We start from the raw sequence: 18,157 nt of genomic DNA on the forward strand, positions 1-18,157 counted from the left end.
ACACACACACACACACACACACACACACACACACACACACAGATCTACCTAATGCTGGTCAAAGCCAAGTGCTGCATAGTTTATATAGTGCGCAGGTTTTAAAATCCCTCACACATCTAAAACCTGGTCTTCTCTAAACTTGGTCAGAGTACCACAGCCAAAGGACTGGGTTCCATTTCCTCTCCCCAAATTTGCTTTGGCAACGGTTTCCGTGGGAAAGGAGAGAGCCACACTCCCTTATGAGAGAGAGAGAGAGAGAGAGAGAGAGAGAGAGAAAGAAAGAAGAGTGCGGGGTAGGTTGGAGCACAGCAAAGACAAATCACAGAGGGGGGTGTGTTTCAGTGTGGGGGCAGGCATGTGGGTGGAGGGGTCACCTATCATAAGTGAACCCAGCTGCTCTCACCCGCTGGTTGCCTCTAGACATATAGATACAGTACTACATTTCCCAACATTCACTGGGAGCCTTTCACCCACAGAGAAACAAAAAAATCTATATGACCAAACTCAGTTACCAAGTTTTACAGATCACATGGTTATGGATTACAATCTAGAAAATACAAAGCATTTCACAAAACAGCAACCCTGACTGTAAAGGGATGTTTTCTGTGAGGCTGTTCCCTCAGGACAGAGAGAGAGAGAGAGAGATCTAGGTTGCAATTGCAGTTACAGTACGCAATTATAAATGTACTTTGAGATGGGCAACAGAGATGAATCTATGACTCACTGGTTGTCTGAGAGCATAAACATTTGAAAGCCATCTAAAAGCACTATAATTAGATTTCAATGTTTTTAAAAGTGGTTAAACTCTGTCTGTATGGCTAATGGATACTCCTATTGATCTGTGAGTGTTTGTGTGCATGTGTTTCCAATCGGCTTGAGCATGGATTCCTGGTTTTAGGTACTAAAAGAACATGACTAAGCCTGTATACAAGAACGGAAGGGAAACAAGAGAATAGCGAGAAACATATATTTAGCAAGTTATATTTCCATGTCTTTGAGATGTTTTGTATGTTATATTGGCTTGTATGTATTGGGGAGCTACCAGTGGAGTTGTTATGTGGATGCTATTTGTTTTTTTTTTTTTTCAACCGTTCAAACCCAGTGACAGCTCAGACAGCCTCAGGGGACATATCGGTCAGATGCCTCTCTCTTGCTCTCTCGCTTGCTCTCTCTCTCTCTCTCTCTCTGTCTGTCTCTCTCTCATGACTTTCTCCCTGTGACTTCAAAGAGACTCCCGACTCAAGCAAGCGCTCATAAAACATTCTGAGATGCTTTGACAAAAAAAAAAACTTGTCTTTGTGACATCATCAACTTCTGTGATGGTGAGATAGGGAATTGAATATTTGGTGGGGTGGGTGTGCATGTTCTAACACAAGGACAGAGAGAGACAGAGAGAGAGAGAGAGAGAGAGAGACAGAGAGAGAGAGAGAAAGAGAGAGAGAGTGACAGAAGGAATGGGTGGGGTGGGGGGGTGGGGGGGGGAAGACAGGAAAAGCCGGCGACAGAAAACCAACAGAGTGAATGACAAGGGTAGGGAATTTGTCTGAATTTTAATGTGTATGTTTGTGGCTAAGGAGCCATTTAGTGGGTGACTGTAAAGCAGAAAGGCAGAACAGAGGGCAGGGGGAACCCAAATGACAGGTTCACTTAGACCCACAATCTCCCCACTGCATGTGGCTGTTCTTCTCCCGTGAGCTGCCAGGCTGAATAAATATCAATAAATATGCTTGTATGCTCGCCAGACAGCTGGCTCAGGAGTGGGCCAGACACACACACACACACACACACACACACACACAGAGCAATTTTCATATGTAGGTATTACTTATGGAGTTCTGGAACACCATCAGGCATTTCCGCACACAGACCCTGCCCTGAGTCTGCTTCACATGTCTTTGCATGTGACTAGTCGAGAGGCAGCCAGACAGCCAAAACACATACTCTCTCTCTCTCTGTCTGTCTGTCTGTCTCTCTCTTACACACACACACGCACACAAACACACAGTGTAATAAATGTGTATACATACCATTGCACAGACATACCAAAAAGACCCAGACAATCAGGTTAGGGAATTTGCCTTGTGTTGCAGTTAAACAATAAACTAGCAGGTTCAGGACAGTAATATCTCTTAATGAATGACACCTAAATGCTGTCAGACAATTTTCGAATGAAAATGTGGCAAATGAGTAAGAAAGAGAAAGAGAAAGAAGGAGAAACAAACACACCCATAAAATGGTTGGCTAAATAGATCAGGAGAGTAATTTTCAGACCAAATGCACCACAGTGGGTGTTAGGTAGTTTTGATATGTGTCACCATGTCAGTGGCAAGACTGACAGATATGACGAGTGGAGATCTCAGTATTTGGTCTACCTGACTAACTTTGCTCTCTCTCTCTCTGTCTCTCTCATACACACACACACACTCACACAGAGATACACCCTGCGGTATATGTTAGTGATGTTTAATCTTGTAGACTTACGCAAGAGAATTGTCTGCAGGTGACTCTGATTATTCAGGACAGCGTGAATTACCACATTCCCTCTGTGGGAGAGCCTTAAACATGCTTTATTCAAGTGCATCATCCACTCAAGTATCCAGCTAAGGGTCTGTTAATGACACTGTGTCCTGTTAGCTGTCAGCAACAGTACCAAATGCAATAGCATTCAAAGGAAAATACGTTGAAAATGTAACATGCTTATTAAGGGACTCTTCTTCTCCGCTTCTGTTCAACCGGCAAGTCTAAGGTCAGTTGAACTTCTGAGGCAAAGAAAAACGAGAGCATCCAATTTGTTTTTGGTACACTTGTTTTTGTTTTTCTGTTTGTTCTCTGGTGAGATGAGTCATTTCCTGTTGGTGAACAGGCCCGAAATGGGTTTATTAGCTTTTCGGACGCTGTGCCAGTGAAATGTCAAAAGCTTCACATGGCTTTTGTCGCGCACCCCCCCCCCCCTTTTTTTTTTTTCTTTATTCAATAATAATTACATTCAACAGGAATCTGAAAAATCAATAGTCCATTTACATCCTATTCGGGGTAAACAGAAATTTAATCAAATAAATCATGTGTCCCTCTGCTTCCTCCTGCCACTAAGGAAACAACTGGGGCTATTAATATAAAATGGCTCAGTGCGAGGTTAAGAATAGCACAGATAGGGACAGGACATGATGGTGTTGTTGTTTTTTTTTTCAATTTCAGGAGACACACACACACACACACACACACACATACACACACACAGCTACGCTAATTAGCCCCAATAAAGGAACAAACAGAAACCACTTCCGGTCAGCTAGTCTCCCGGACACAGCGGTCATTAGAGGCTGCTGGTATCTGGGAACAGAAAAACGGTGCCTGCCCTTTCCCTGTTTAAAAAGAAAAAGAAAAAGGAAAAAAAAAAAAGGCGACCCCTGAAAAGAAACCTTTCGGACCTCAGAGTATGTGCAATGATGACTGAGTGGAGAAGCAGGATGTTGCATATGGTGCGGGTGAAGGATTTCTAATTAGTTCCATTCAAGCTACGCTGCTGCTTTGCTTCCCGCCACTCTGGAGAGGGAGTGGGAGAAACTCTGAAATAGAGAGCTATTAACAGCAGGCCTGGAAAACAGCAGCCCTGGGGCACGGTGCAGACGGCCTGCGGAAATGGAGAAAGCTCATGAATAGAAAACCAGGAAGAGAGAGGAGAGGAAGGGATAGAAAAGAATGGAGGAGAGGAGAGGAGAGGAGAGGAGAGGAGAGGAGAGGAGAGGAGAGGAGAGGAGAGGAGAGGAGAGGAGAGGAGAGGAGAGGGTGATCCACAGGAATTAGTTTTCTGATTGGTCTTGGATAGAGCTGCCTGTCCAACTGATTCACATCTCTCTCTCCTTCTGTCTTTCTCTCTCTCACTCCCTCTCTCTCTCTCTCTCTCTCTCTCTCACTCACTCAACTCCACCAGTGCTGCAGCAAGCAGATAGCTACTATTTTCGATGCAGGAATGAAAGAGAAAAAAAGCCTGTCGCAATTCACTTTTCATTCGGGCAGAACCTCAGACTTGCATTAGACAAAAGTGAGAATAAAGTGAGAAAATGTGCTGGAGAGCTGACTCTGCAACAAATACAGGCAGAAGTTACAGACCTAGGTACATTCTGGACCAGTTTCAGGGCTCCCTCTCTGCCCTCCTGCGAGGCATGGGAGGTGTGTGTGTGTATGTGTGTGTGTGTGTGTGTGTGTGAGGATGTGGGAAGACTGAGCGAGCAAGTTAGCCATAACTCAGATTTAGTGGCTGATGGATTGAGACGGGAGGTCATCCGGAGAGCAAAACCACACAGTCTAACCCTGGCCGTCAATCTGTCTGCTCAATCCAGCAGATTAAAAAAAAAACCCAAAAAACCAAAAACAGACTGGATGTCTGAAACTAAAGTACATGACACAAGAACTTAGTAACCCCCCCCCCTCTCTCTTTTTCCTCTCTCGCCCGAATGCATTTACATGTTCTATGTGTGTGTGTGTGTGTGTGTGTGTGTGTGTACATTACAGGATCTGATCCCAGATCAGAATTTGCTGTCCCTAATCCTTATCTTCACATTCACATCCCAACAAACAAAACTGTTCCACAGTCTGCCATTACAGGCAAACTCCATTCATACTTCATATCCAGCACATATCTCTCACCATATCGTTCCACACCAACAGTACACAAATGTTTGTTTGAATTCAAACAGGAGCTCTGCTCAGGGAAATCCCCTTAGAAAAAGAAACAAACAAACAAAAAACAAAAACAAACAAAAAACACAAACAAAAAAACCCCAAGCAAACAAAAAAAAACAAAACAGAACAATTAATTGTGTGGCGTGTGCCACACAGAAGCGTGCGGGAGCTGAATTCAGGTCAGACTAAAAGCACGACTATGCCACTCTCCGTCTGTCACTGAAGTGACACCGCCTCCCAAACCAGTCAGGTGATGACACATAGCTGAATATGGTATATTTATGGAAACTACCCGACTAACAATAGCTCTATAGTTTATTATCAATGGGTGAGAAAGAGTAGAGCCATCCTTTTATGTGTGCTGTGCTAAAAAGGCATGGCCATGACATCATTCCTTACAGGTAACAGGGTGGAAAAAAACATATCTGTCTCTTAGGCTTACCCAGTCACTGAGTATGAGAGTTGTGTGAGGTAATGAAGAGAAGACAAAGGCAAGATCTGTATTTAGGACTGGAGGATCAGGCTCAAATCTATATAAAACTGACTGAAGAAGGTTTGAGTGAGGCTTATGTATGTGGTTTTTAGGCATCAGTTTGTAGATTCCTGTACGGACCCATACAGAGAAGTCAGGACTGTCTTAAGATGAAGAATTTTAGAACATGTTTTGTCATGGTCAGACAGGATGGACAAACAGTACAGCATTATAACAGTTAAACTGCACGAGTCGCTCATATTTCTCCCATCTGCGCTCCTTCTCTCTCTCTCTCTCCATTTCTCAGTTTCTCACGGTCTATTCTCTCTCTCTCCCTCTGTCTCTCACGTGCGCACGCGCGCGCGCGCACACACACATACACACACACACACACTATTTTTCCACCTCTGTTCACATTTAGAACAAGGGCAGCGAAGAGTAGGACTACACTACACATCACTGGAGTTACAGCTCTGGGGACTAACTCTTCCCCTGACTATCCGTGACCCAGCAGCTAAAGCTCCAGTCATTCAAATGCATTTTACATTCCGCTCATTTTACAATCCCTTTTCTTTTTTTCTTTTTTTTTTTTTTTACACAGCCCCAAATCTGCATACACCAGAATTTATTCTTCCACTCTGTTATTGTTAGCTTGCCTCTCAGACAGTCAAATGCTATGTAAAAGAGATGGAACAGAAGGCTTTTTTGCATAGCATGAAAGCAGCTGCATCCAAAGCATGGTTGACTGTAGAGAGGAGACAAGCTACGGGTGTGCCCGTCGGCATTTCTGCAAACAGTCAGGCTCCCGATCTCATTTGCAAACCACTAGAAAGCAGGGACGAGCCAAGACTCGCCCCAGACTCCAGCAACGTTTAAATGCAGGCTTAAGCACTGACTTGCCGGCCAGGAAACGTGTAATCGCCGGCCCAAATGAGGAAGTTGCTTCCAAAAGAAGCGGCAAGAGAAGAGGACTCGTCTGGTCAAGACGACGAGAAGGTGGACATTACACAACAAGCCACAGGGAACTTCTTTTCACAACCCAAAAGGAACCCACAACCAGACCGAAGTTTTTCTTTATTTAGCTCGGCATAAATTGGCTCGTGACTAAAACTATTCAGTGACTGGGAAAATAAAAACAGCATATACACAGACGCAGTGGTGAATCGGTAGACGAATAAATAGGGATTTGGGATTTTTTTTTCGATTTGAGGCTAAAACTGAGGTTCTTTACCGCATTGTGTTTCAAAATGGGTCTAGACACAAAAATGCTAGAGGAAGCAGTGTCAGAGTTTGACCTTAGTCAAAAGTGTCACGCCATCCCCAGGGTTTTTTTTTGTGTGTGTGTGTGTCATCTTTCTGTTACACTTGCTGACCTGGCAGCCCTATCGGTTCTCTCTTTTTTCATCCACATGGCCCAGAATGTATACCTAAATAACAGTGTCGCTCCTGTTCCAAATACGCTTTCCTATCCCGTGCCAGACAGACAGGGTCTGTCTGTGTCTAACTGTGTCAGAGTGCATGTGAGAGGGGGAAGTCGATAAAGCCCTGTCAGGCTATTGGTAATCAATAAGCTTCCAATTCATCTCCATTGATACCATCAGTCTAGCGCACCAGAGCTTTAAAGATGAACAGGACGAGGCTGGGGGGACAGGGGGCACTGACCAGACCGCTGTGAGGATGGATTGTCATGTCCCAGATACAGCGACCATGTTCTGAAAGACAGACATTCGCATGCAATGGGACAAGAGGAAAGTGTTGCCCAATGAGTGAAGAATGACCAAAGTGAAGTAAGATTGTTTCATTTAAAAAAAGAGAGAGAGAAACAGAGAGAAAAAGGTTTATCTCCATTTTTTGGTATGGGTGAATGAGAAGATATTTCTGCTGCGGTGCTGAAATCCTTAAGAAACAAAACTGAGAATTTAGTGGGCTGCATAGAAAAAAAAATGTATGCACACCCACAAAGAAACACACACTCCCACTGTGTAAGATTCACGTGCGCTGCCGTCTTGATTTTAAACCCTGAGGAATGCCTTACAGTGACAGGGCAGATGGGACTGAAAGCAGATTATAATCTGACCCACTCACCTAACTACAACCCAAACAGCAAGGCCCCTTTAAACAAGGAGGGCTAAAACAATTATGTCACGTTGCAAGTCTCTCATAGAAAATACACGCACATACACACACACACACACACACACAACCCCCACAAGCTTCACTCTATGAAACTTGGCCAAGATGTTTATTTAAGAGATTGGGTTAGATGTATGGAAATCACAGATAGCCTGAATCTTGCTGTTCAGCAAAAGCAGCACATTCACAAGAGCTGCCATCAAAATCTAAAATGAGATGAATAACACATAGAGACACATGAATACAAACACTCAATTAAAAAAACAACAACAACACTGTACATTTTCTTGTGTAAATGTACAATTATATATTTAAAAAACAGAAATAGGAATCACACGAAGGGGGCTGGTATGGCGTCACAGAGGGGTGAGTAAGCCTTTGGTGGCGGTTCCCACACTGACAGGAATGGAGGAGTCTAATCTAGGTCACCCATGGGAGCTCAGCCCCCCTGTTCCTCCCTCCTCTGCCTGGGTGTCACCCACACTGCCTAGACCAGTGCTCTCTGCTCTGCCCAACTCAGACCAGCTGGTGGAGCTCCGGCTGCTGACGGCATATCTCATTAAGTCCTGTGTGTGACCCCCCCCCCCACACACACCAAACCCACTCTGTCTCCCCACTGCTCTCAGCAAGGCTGATCTGCTTAACTATGTCTGAACCCTCGCTCACGCACCCACCACCACCACACACACACACAAGCTCCTGCAGATATTCAGCCCAACATTCGCCTGTGTCAGGCTTCAAGTGTCTCACGTGATGCCTAGCCTCAAAGATTTCTCTCCCTCCATTTCCCCCTGCTCAAAATGAGGATTGGGAATGAAGCCAAAGCAAAGACAGACAGAGAGAGAGAGAGAGAGAGAGAGAGAGATACGGAGAGAGTGTAGAGGAGTGAGGCGGGGGATTTTGGTTTATTGCATAGCCATGAACAAAGGGTAAGAGAGACCCTTCTCTGTGCTAAATGAGTATGGGAAACAGGGACAAAATGTGTGCATGCTTTGCCCTACTTCTTCCCAAACACCATCCCTAAGCCACTCACTGTGAACTATGGACTGCCATTTTAAACTGCACGTTTAACTTGGGTTGCAATAAGCCCATTCATTCTCTGTTGTCATGACTACAGTTATCATTATCATTACAAATATGACACTGGCAACAAACGTAGTTTCAGTTTATTTGTAACCGTAACAGAAACCCGTTACGTTACCTCAAGCACTGCATGACTCCCGCTATAAGTAGGACGTGGCGACGAACTCGCGAGCGCAACACTGCCTATTACTGTCCTCTCAACCCGACTGTGCTCACTTCAGCCCCTTCAAACCGGCAATCAATTTGTCTGTCTAGCCAGCGCTACGGCAGGACACATGAGTGCCAGGGCAGCTGCCTGGCAGTGACCCAGCTCGAAATTGCAGGCACCGACAGCAGATGAGGGAGAGGGGAGCGCCTGTTTGAGCGACTGGAGCTAGTCACGGGGTTAAACAGAAAACCCACACCTGCTTCTCGTAAGACGATACATTACGAGGCTAGAGTGAAACTGGAGTAAGCGAGCGAGGGAATATGATGATATGTGAAGAGATATCTTAGCACCCAACGACGTCTGCTCTGTATCTCCCGCTCGAGAGATGATAGCAGATGTGCTGCAGACACAAGATCTCGGTATCCGTAAAACAGCATTCTGCAGCATGCATTTCCAGAGTCTGCTTAACGTAAGCTGTTGATGAAACAAGCCTTAAGCGAAACATTCCGGGTGCTTCTCTTCGTATACGCTACTCTTAAAACGATAAAAAAAAAAAAGATTAACATTTTAGGACTCTGGTTTAACAGCTTGAATGTAACAAAAAAAATTACATTGCTCTGTGTTGAACGGAGCAATCCAAAAGAAACTTTTAGTGGGGACAATTGTGGTGATGAGAAAAACAGGTGGTAAACTGATAAACAGTAAAAACTGAAATAAAGTGGTAAAAAGATAGGGGGATGGCCAGTTCGAGGGTGTGAGAGCTGGGTCAGGGATGACTATGAGAACCGTAAAAGGTCCATAAAAGCCAGAGGTGAAGTTGGGGTCGTTCTCTCTCTCCCTGTCTCTGTGCCCCACTGACAGGGCTCTGTGGCATGACCCAGGCCCCGGTGTCTGTGGAGAGAGTTCACGCAAAGTTTAGTGACCAGACCTCAGCTGTAAACAGTCTGAAGTTTACAGCCATCGTCCTGTTTGTTGTGTCCTCTTCCACCCCTCCCTCCCTCCCTGACACTCTTAACCACACCAAATTAGGCTCAAAAGAGAAGGAGAGCATCATAAAAGTCATGCAGAGAAGGGGACAACTGGTCAGCAAAGGCAGGTCAACCAGAGAGCACCAAGAGTTCAACTGTCCCCTGAACTGAACACTAGGATTGTGCTGCACTGAGGGAAGTCAAGCGACACATTTTAGTTGGAATATAACCTTTTTTCATTTTTTTTTGGGGGGGGGGGGGGGGGGGGGGCACTGCCTCAAAAAGACAAAGAGTTTTGTGGAAGATGTATCAAAATGTTCTTTTCTTTAGCATTACCTTTACCGTTCCTCTGTCTCTCCAAGTTCAGTATTAATCAACACCAGTGCAATATGTAAGAAGAGAGGGGAAAAAAGGGAGGGGAGTAAATTGAGGGGGGAGAGAGAGAGAGAGAGAGAGAGAGAGAGAGAGATAAGATCCTGTTTTTCCTCTGGGGTCTATCAAAACAAACACCAGGGTGTGAGAGGAGTGCTCATGTCTCCAACCCCGGGACAGGAAGAGTCAAAGAAATAACAAGAATGGACTGAGGAGGAGGAGGGGGTGGGGGACAGGATGTTGTGGCTGGAAAAAAAATGAGGGAGAGAGAGAGAGCGAAAGAAAGAGAGAGGGAGACGGGCGGGGGGGGGGGTTGCTGGGAGCTTTCCTCACTGGAGTTCGTCTTAATTAAAAAGGATTGGTTTTATGTGACTGCCGGAGGTAACATGGGTTTACTGCAAACATGTTCAGGGAGAGAGGGCGCAGAGGAGGAGGAGGAAAAAAGAGAGAGACATGGAAGAAGAGGAGAGGGAAGATGGCTGGTTGGGTGGTTTCCACCTACCACGCAGCTCAACTTCACCACCAGAGAAGAAAACTGAATGAATGGGTGGAGGTCCAGTGCTGGAGTCATTGGGGAAGGGACCTGATCAATAGCCTTGCAAAGGTTCCACTTCACTGCATTCTGGGGGACAGACCATGGCTGCCATTTTAAGTAAGACCAATGAGCAAAGCTTATCAACTATGGGCACTAATGTTGCAGAAGGGTGCTGAGAGAATGAGATGAAGCCTTCTATAATCTAACTCTACAGTAGAAGAACATTTACCTAGCCTTTACACCAAACACCTCAGAGACAGTGGACGTGCTTCAAAGGTTTTTGGGGGTTTTTTTTTTCAGCGGCTTAGATTGAGCAGATAATCTCTTAGCCTTTTCTTGGCTGAATATGGCTTGCTGTAAACCCAGTGAAAGCTTGGTAGATGATGGCACACAGACCCAGTAAAGATTAAAGAGAGTGCGGTCTCAGAGAAGCCCGCCTCATCGCTTTAGGGCGAGAAAGCAGAACTGCCAAGGTTCTTTCTCGTTCTATAAATAAATGTTAGACACATGCACAAAGTTCACGTTTTGCTTTTCGTTCTTGCATTTTTTAATTTATTTACTTATTATAATGGATGGAATTGTGAGAGCAAGAAAGAAAGAAAGAAAGAAAGACAATTAATAGTAGCAGCCACATTGCAGTCTGATGTCTAAGACAAAGATGTAATTAACTCATGTGACATCTGAATGTATCTAACAGACACTGGAAAAAGTGTCGTTCATGGCTTTTCACAATGTGGCTATAAAACAATGCAGCAGTGTCTGGCAAAGAATTGTCTCTCAGCTGAGTGTTGAGGAAACACTGACCCCTAACTGACCTTTCTTTGGACACACCAAAACACATCTGTGATATACATTAACTTTCCTTTAATTAGTTACTAATTCCTCATTAATTTAGAGAGCAGAAAATTTTTAGTTACTTCTAAAAAAACAAAAACAAAACTGAAATCCCTGATGTACCTCTAAAAAAATGGGAAGGATTTGGTGGTGAGCAAAAAGCATACTGCATGTTTTGTTTACTTCAAATCCCAGCCAAAGAATCTAACTTTGTTGTCGTGGTAACCACAGTTTGTTCAGCTACTGCAACATGAGTTCTGACTCAAATTCTTGTGGCTTTGACTTGAGGTGAATGTACCTGGAATAGAGAAAGAGAGAGAGAGAGAGAGAGAACTGGAGATGTTCCTTCCTCTTCTGGGAACAGACTGAACAAAGACTTCCACACTGTCATGAATGAAGCATTTATCCTCACTGACTCTAGACTAAACTGTTGATACTGACTTGAGCGAGAGACATCCACTTGATCCATTGACCAAGAAACACCATAAGGGTCCACATACACATACACACACACACGTTCTCAAACACACAGACCTTAAGATCATTAAATCTGGCATTGTATTTCCACAACGTTCTTCCTTTGTGCAGTGGCAAAAAAAAAAAAAAAATCCTGCCAAATTCACTCCTCAGATGAGATTACCATGACAATATTAAATAGATTTCCCCCCTACCCACTTCAAACAAGCTATAACCCATTCAAATATGTCTTATAAATACATATTTATAACCACTTCCAACACTGCAGTGTCCACACTACACAGTAACATACATTACTGCAGGCAGTACATAAGTTGTGTATGATACGCTCTCACCTTCCACCAACTGGTTTGTGGTTGGTTTGTTGAGGGTAAGCTTGGGCAGGATGGTAATGTGTGTGTGTGTGTGTGTGTGTGTGTCAGGGTGGGCCAGGACATGTTGGCATGGTGGGCAGGAACAGGGTCATGAGTGGCTTTGTCTCTACCTGTGAGAAGCATACCTGAGTGCACCTGAGCCTGCCACTGCAGATAAAGAGATAACGACCAAACAGGTACAGGCACGATGAATGGAAATTCCATCACGACCGAGGGAGAGAGAGCGAGAGAGAGAGAGAAGGAGGCAAAGGGGAAGAGAGGTAAGAGGGGAAGAAGGGGAGCAACTGTGTCTCTCTCTCTCTCTCTCTCTCTCTCTCTCTCCCTGTCAACTGCCTTGTGCTTACCTTCAAGCCCTGTTTTTTTTTTTTTAATTCTTTCTTGTACTTCTTTGTTTGTCTGTTTATTTTGTCTCTCACTTTCTGTGAGCAAGGTAGTCATACGAAAAAGAAAAAAAACAAAACAGGGAACTAGGAGAAGATTTTACAGTAACCTCTGCTCCGCATCATTTCTCTTCTTTGGGTGTGCTAAACTTTAAGCCGCATTGAAAAAAACAAGGCTAAACAAAACAAAGCCAAACAAAACAAACAAAAAGAAGGAAAGAAAGAAAGAAAAGAGAAAGAAGGGGACATGCATTCATGCAAAGCCATGCTGTTGCGAAACAGTTTCTGATGTGAATCTGAAGACAGTGTGGCAATGGTCAAGACAAAACATCCTTTTCTCTTTACTGAGTCATTCACCAAGGCTTAGAGTCTTACAAACACAGACACCCACGCACGCACAGACACACATGAACACACACTAATGAAGGAAGTGCCTGAGGTCTGAAATGTTGTAAGATGGGACTAATAGTTGACCTTTCACTCAAGCTCTATAAGCTGAATAAAACCCAGCCCATCAATCATGCAATACTGTCTCCTGATAGGCCAAGAGAAAGTCGGGGGATGGACTATAACTAATCTCATAAAGGAGCCCAATAATGGCTCAGGACACACTATTATAAACTGCAGTCTGGAGGATTACATTTAAAAAAAAAAAAAAGCTTGACTGGTTAAAACAATAGGAGAAACGCATTTAAGTAAAATGAACATTGCTGTACTATTACTCCATTATTTCAGTTCAACTGCACTGTAAAAATGTGTGTTTTTTGTCTCTTTTTTCCCCCTCACTTTATATCTGTCTCAGTGCAACTAACTGTGTTTGCAGTACATGAAAACTCATAAAACTTTATGCTGGTTTTTATTCAGTCAGCATAAACGCAACAACATTTCTGATGAATGCTGTAGGTAAGAAAGACAGAGAGAGAGAGAGAGAGAGAGAGAGAGAGAGAGAGAGAGAGAGAGAGAATTTTTTACAGGCCCTGTCTTAAGGGGAGTGTGTTATTCTTCATTCAGTACAGCATGATGTGCAGTCTGTCTCCACGCCCTGAAAATTCTTGGATCAGATTTCTTCTTCTTCTTTTTTTTTTCCCCTACATGTCTTTCGGTTTTTTTTGTTTTTTTTTTTTCGCTCTTGTACTCTTCTGAGTCTGGCAGGGTGAGTGTTTTTCTCCATAGAAACCGACATAACAGTCTCAACGCGCCAAGTTCCAGCTCAACAAACAGACCCAAATCAAATATATCACCCGGCACATGCACCGCCGCGGCGTTCCCCCTTCAGGCAACGCAACTACAGGCTGCAAGTTTGGAGGGATGACAAAGACGTCATTGCAGAACTCCTGGGGATCGTTAATATTTGTAAGATGAGGTCAAATAGAAAAAAAAGATGTCTTTGCTAAGAAATATGCTTGGAAATTTAAAAGATGGAATCGTCCACCATGTGAGGGTGTAAATTGAATTCAGCGGTGTGGCTAACCTTTTGAAATACTAATACAATTAAAGCAGCCATTCATAAAGAAACAAACAAACAAAAAAAGCTTGACTATTTTATCCATTTGTGATGTAATTCTCTAAAACCTGGATATTTGTTCTAGTTACATAAGCGGTTTGCCTGCAGATGGAATGAATGACGAATTTCAGACGTTCTCTGCTCCAAAGCCAAGGGGGAGAAAGGGGGTAATTTTTTAAAAGGTTTCCGTTGAGACGACGTATTCATTTTCGAACATGACAAATATATCTCGAGTGCACTGTTGGAGAAGGGGGGTTTGGGAAGGGGGAGGAGGGGGGGCGGTGTTGAGGACTCTACGTATATTTTGCCTCTCTGCATGTTAGTGTGTGGTACTCTTATAGATACATAGTCGCGTGAAATGGGCTAGCGTGACATCACATACGATTTTATGTACAACTTGACATCTCTCCGTTGGGGGGAAAAATCCTAAACAGAGGGAACTTATTGCAAGCGTTATATAAATGTCTCAGGCTCCAGGATATTTGTTGGGAGGTCTGGGGATGTTAAGCTGGAGTAGTAATACGTCAGGTTGTGACCTAACGTGAGATTAGTGTTGCTACCTCTTCCAAACCCTCATAAGACCATACACAGTTTAAGTGCATAATCGGCCCAGGACCATCCTCTCTCTCTCTCTGCTGCAAATCCACAGCCTGGTCATGTAGATGGGCCTCCCCAGCATGCTCACCCCTGATCTGAGTCAAACACACAAATTATGCCTCAAGTGGTGATTCTAGCCCAGATGAAGATTACTGATGATTTGTAATGCTGCCTTACGAAGACCTGTCACCCAGTTCTGAACTAGCTGATGGCCAGTGCAAAGCTTCTTCTTGGTCAGTCTTCACATTGGCTTGTGTCTGTAAACAGTGAGGGTAATCAAAGCTGCTCTGTGTGTGTGTGTGTGTGTGTGTGTGTGTTAGGTTGTGTTTGGTTGTTAGATGTCAGCAAACGTCTGTTACATAATGTCGTTTCATAAACAGTTGCTTTTTTTTCGCCACATTACTCTGTACCCTGTTTGTTTGGTCTGGGACAGTGCTCACTTAGATTCCAGACAGATTATCACAAGAGTCTGTATATATACATACACATATATATGCATATATATACACATACACATCTGTGAGTCTTTAAAAGGGCACAGAGCGCTCTTTTAACTAAACAACCTTTTATCCCCCCCCCCCCTCTCTCTCTGAGTGACAGATGTCTCTGAATCAGAGCAGTCATTGCATTGGCAGGAAGACCTGGAGACTGAGACTGACGATCAAGAGGTCACATCAAATAATAAAAGAAATTTGTATAATGCTTGTTGCCAAAATGCTCTTTTTCTCCTGATTTCTCCCAACATTTCTTTGAATGCAGTGAAGGTAGTTACAAAGAGGAACACTACGCAACCAGCTCCCTTTGGTAACATTGGTAAGTACAGTGTCAAACACTTGAGTATTACAACAATATAAAATGAGATTTGGTATAAAACTGTAGGTGCTCCCTGGAAAAAAAAAAAGCTTTCTCCTAAACAACCAAACGAACCGGGTCGCTAATACTGCCAACAGTGGGACAACGGTCCACTTAATTCCTTCCTAATGGAACCGCAAAACAATTTGTGCTGAGCAAAAAATCCTGGGTACAAAAAAAAAAAAATCAGCACAGAAAAGGAAAGCAGCTGTCTGGTAGCGCAGAGAGGAAGTCAATGCGCAGTCTCTGGAGCTGGGATGTACCCATTTGAGTTGGCAAGCAACGCGATTTTCCACTGACATGTTTCCCCAAGGTTCCTTTCTCTCTTCCTGTCTCACTTTCTCTCTCTCTCACACAGTGTGCACACATAAAACACACACACACACACACACACACAGTGACCCAGTCAAAAAAGAGAGAGAGGTAGAGAAAAAGAGAGAGAGAGGGAGGGAAGACGTGGATGAGGGAGAGGGGCATTTCCTACAGTTTCCACTGCCTGTATCTTGGCTTGTGGAGGGAGGAGACTGTTTTCTATAGCAGGAGAGAGGAGACAGGGGAAAGAAGGAGAGGAAGAGGAGGGGGATTTAAAAAAAGAGAAAAAAAAAAAAAGAAAAAGAAAACCAAGAAGAAAAATGCACCAGAACTGGAGGAGGAAGTAGCCTGTGGGCTTAAGTACAAGAAAATTAACATCAAACTGTCTGTGTGCTGTAAAGTCACCACAGACGGATCTGTTTATTTTCTCCCCCACGCACGATGAAAAATACGTCAGGGGCAAGAACAATGTTCAGTCACGCATCTGTTAGTGTGTCTGTGCTCTGCCAGAAACATTAAAAGCCTGAGCTTTGTTACACGGGCATATCTGTCACGTAGACGTGCTCTTTCTTTGATGTTTTAAATGCCAGTTTTTACCCCCCACTTGTACTTAAACAAGTACAGCCACTTTTGGTAGGTGACATCCAGAAGTCCGTAGAGAGCTGATGACTTAAGACTTCTGGCAGGCATACACGGGAGGTTTCGGTGACAGGAGAAGACGCTTTGGCGTGGTGCTGTTTGTCTCTCGTGCCCCGTGGTCTGCGGTTTACACGTCGTTCGTCTGGTTCTTACAGCTCTAGCACAGTTTACCTGCAGCGAATTAACCTTGCTAATCTAAAGGCCAGGTCCAACAGCTCTAAGTCTTCCTAATGATTCCACTGGAGAGGCTAAATCCAATTAGCCTAGTTCAAGGGGATGGAATGCATACATCTGTGTGTGTGTGTGTGTGTGTGTGGGGGGGCTATGTATACATACATCAGTTAACCATCGTCTAATTTTTCATATGCATTAGCAAAAGGTGCATATATACATGTGATTACATGGACCCAGCAAAACCTACCAATGAGGATCAGTGTAAACTCCAGCAAAGCTACACCACTGCAAAGCCCCCCTCCAAGACCCACACTGCAACGAAAGTCACCTCGGGTAAGGAGCGAACGAAAAACATCGAGCAGATTTGATCTGCAATCAATTCTGACTGAGTGCTGTGCATTCTTTAGCGTCTTACGCGGCTAACGCCCGCGTGTTGTGTTGGCTGGCCGCGCAGCTGTTAGCGTTTTAGAGGAGATTTGCACCAGGTTTCAGCCGTAAACAATGAGCTCATTCTCTGCAGCGGCCTGTATAACTTCACATCTGGTTCACAAAAGTCAGCCCTGTTCGGCCCTGACAGACACTGACACAACTCTTACTCTACGTTGTGGCAGACTTGGCTAACAGACGTAGATAGTTCTTTTCTTTTCTTTCTTTTTTTTTTTTTTGATAGAAGGGACATGCATTTTCAATTGCACAACTATGTACTCAGCATCTAAGTCACACGTAAAATCAACTGCGTAAACTGATGTGTCATGAAATATCAAATTACAAACGATGAAGTAAAATAAACAGTCGCTGTTGTAGCTAAGAACATTGCCTAGCCTTTGAGTAGAGTTAACTGAGTATAATCTGGCCGCGCAAGCAGACTTAGGCGAGAGGGCAGATAAACGTGATGTCAGCACAGGTTTCTGTCGAGTAGAAAGAGGAACAGAGTGAAACAGAAGGCTAGCTACAGTGCGCCGTTTCCTGTTTACAGTCACATGAGTGTATAGAGGGGTGCTGAGGCTGTAAACTGCGCTCATGGCTTTTTTTTCCCCTTTTCACTGTGGGCTTGAGCTTCGTGGCTCCATTTTTACAGGCTTTCTCCAGGAGAAGCAGACTTCCTCTTTAAGTCCAGCCCTGTCATAAACGAAACCCTCATCGTAACTCTGTGACTCGGTTCATCACAGAGACCAAACCAGTGCGATCTTTTGACGTAAAAAGGCAGACAGTCAAAACGTGAGTAGGGTAACGGTGTGCTATTTTGTTTGTTATACACCAGTAAAAAGAAACCTAACATTTGGTTTGAGGCAACAAATGAACCACTGGTTATTTCTCAGTTTTTCCACCGACGTGTGTTTCTTTAACATTGGCTTTTAACTGAGCTAATACAGGGTGACTGTGGTTGTCCTTGATCATCTCTCTCTCTCTCTCTGTACTTGTGTGTGTGTGTGTGTGTGTCTGCCAGGGGAAGGGCAGGGGGCCACTGGGCACTGTGGCTGGTATGAACAGACAGACGACTGGAGCAGGTGGTGTCCAGGTGGGTGGGTGGTTGCGTGGGGGGGTGAGGGGCGCTCTGGGTACGCCAGACTTCTCTGCCCTTTACGCTCCAAATGCCTTAACACCTCCCATGGTCTACAG

The 18,157-nt window shown here is 44.2% G+C and overlaps 1 protein-coding gene across 2 annotated transcripts in view; it reads right to left on the bottom strand.

Moving 5' to 3' along the window:
• The window catches only part of skia (v-ski avian sarcoma viral oncogene homolog a), a 61,384-nt gene that overhangs the window by 12,855 nt on the left and 30,372 nt on the right, over positions 1 to 18,157 (bottom strand). Inside the window, exon 2 of one of the 2 annotated variants that reach the window (XM_030783886.1) lies at positions 7,811 to 7,828. The exons of the other annotated variant lie outside the window; for it this stretch is intronic. Within the exon in view, the coding sequence (XP_030639746.1) occupies positions 7,811 to 7,828 (18 nt within the window). The remainder of the gene's footprint in view (positions 1 to 7,810; positions 7,829 to 18,157) is intronic. 2 annotated transcript variants of the gene reach the window in all.

This window comes from Chanos chanos, chromosome 9 (assembly GCF_902362185.1).
Source record: "Chanos chanos chromosome 9, fChaCha1.1, whole genome shotgun sequence".
Classification (NCBI taxonomy): Eukaryota; Metazoa; Chordata; class Actinopteri; order Gonorynchiformes; family Chanidae; genus Chanos; species Chanos chanos.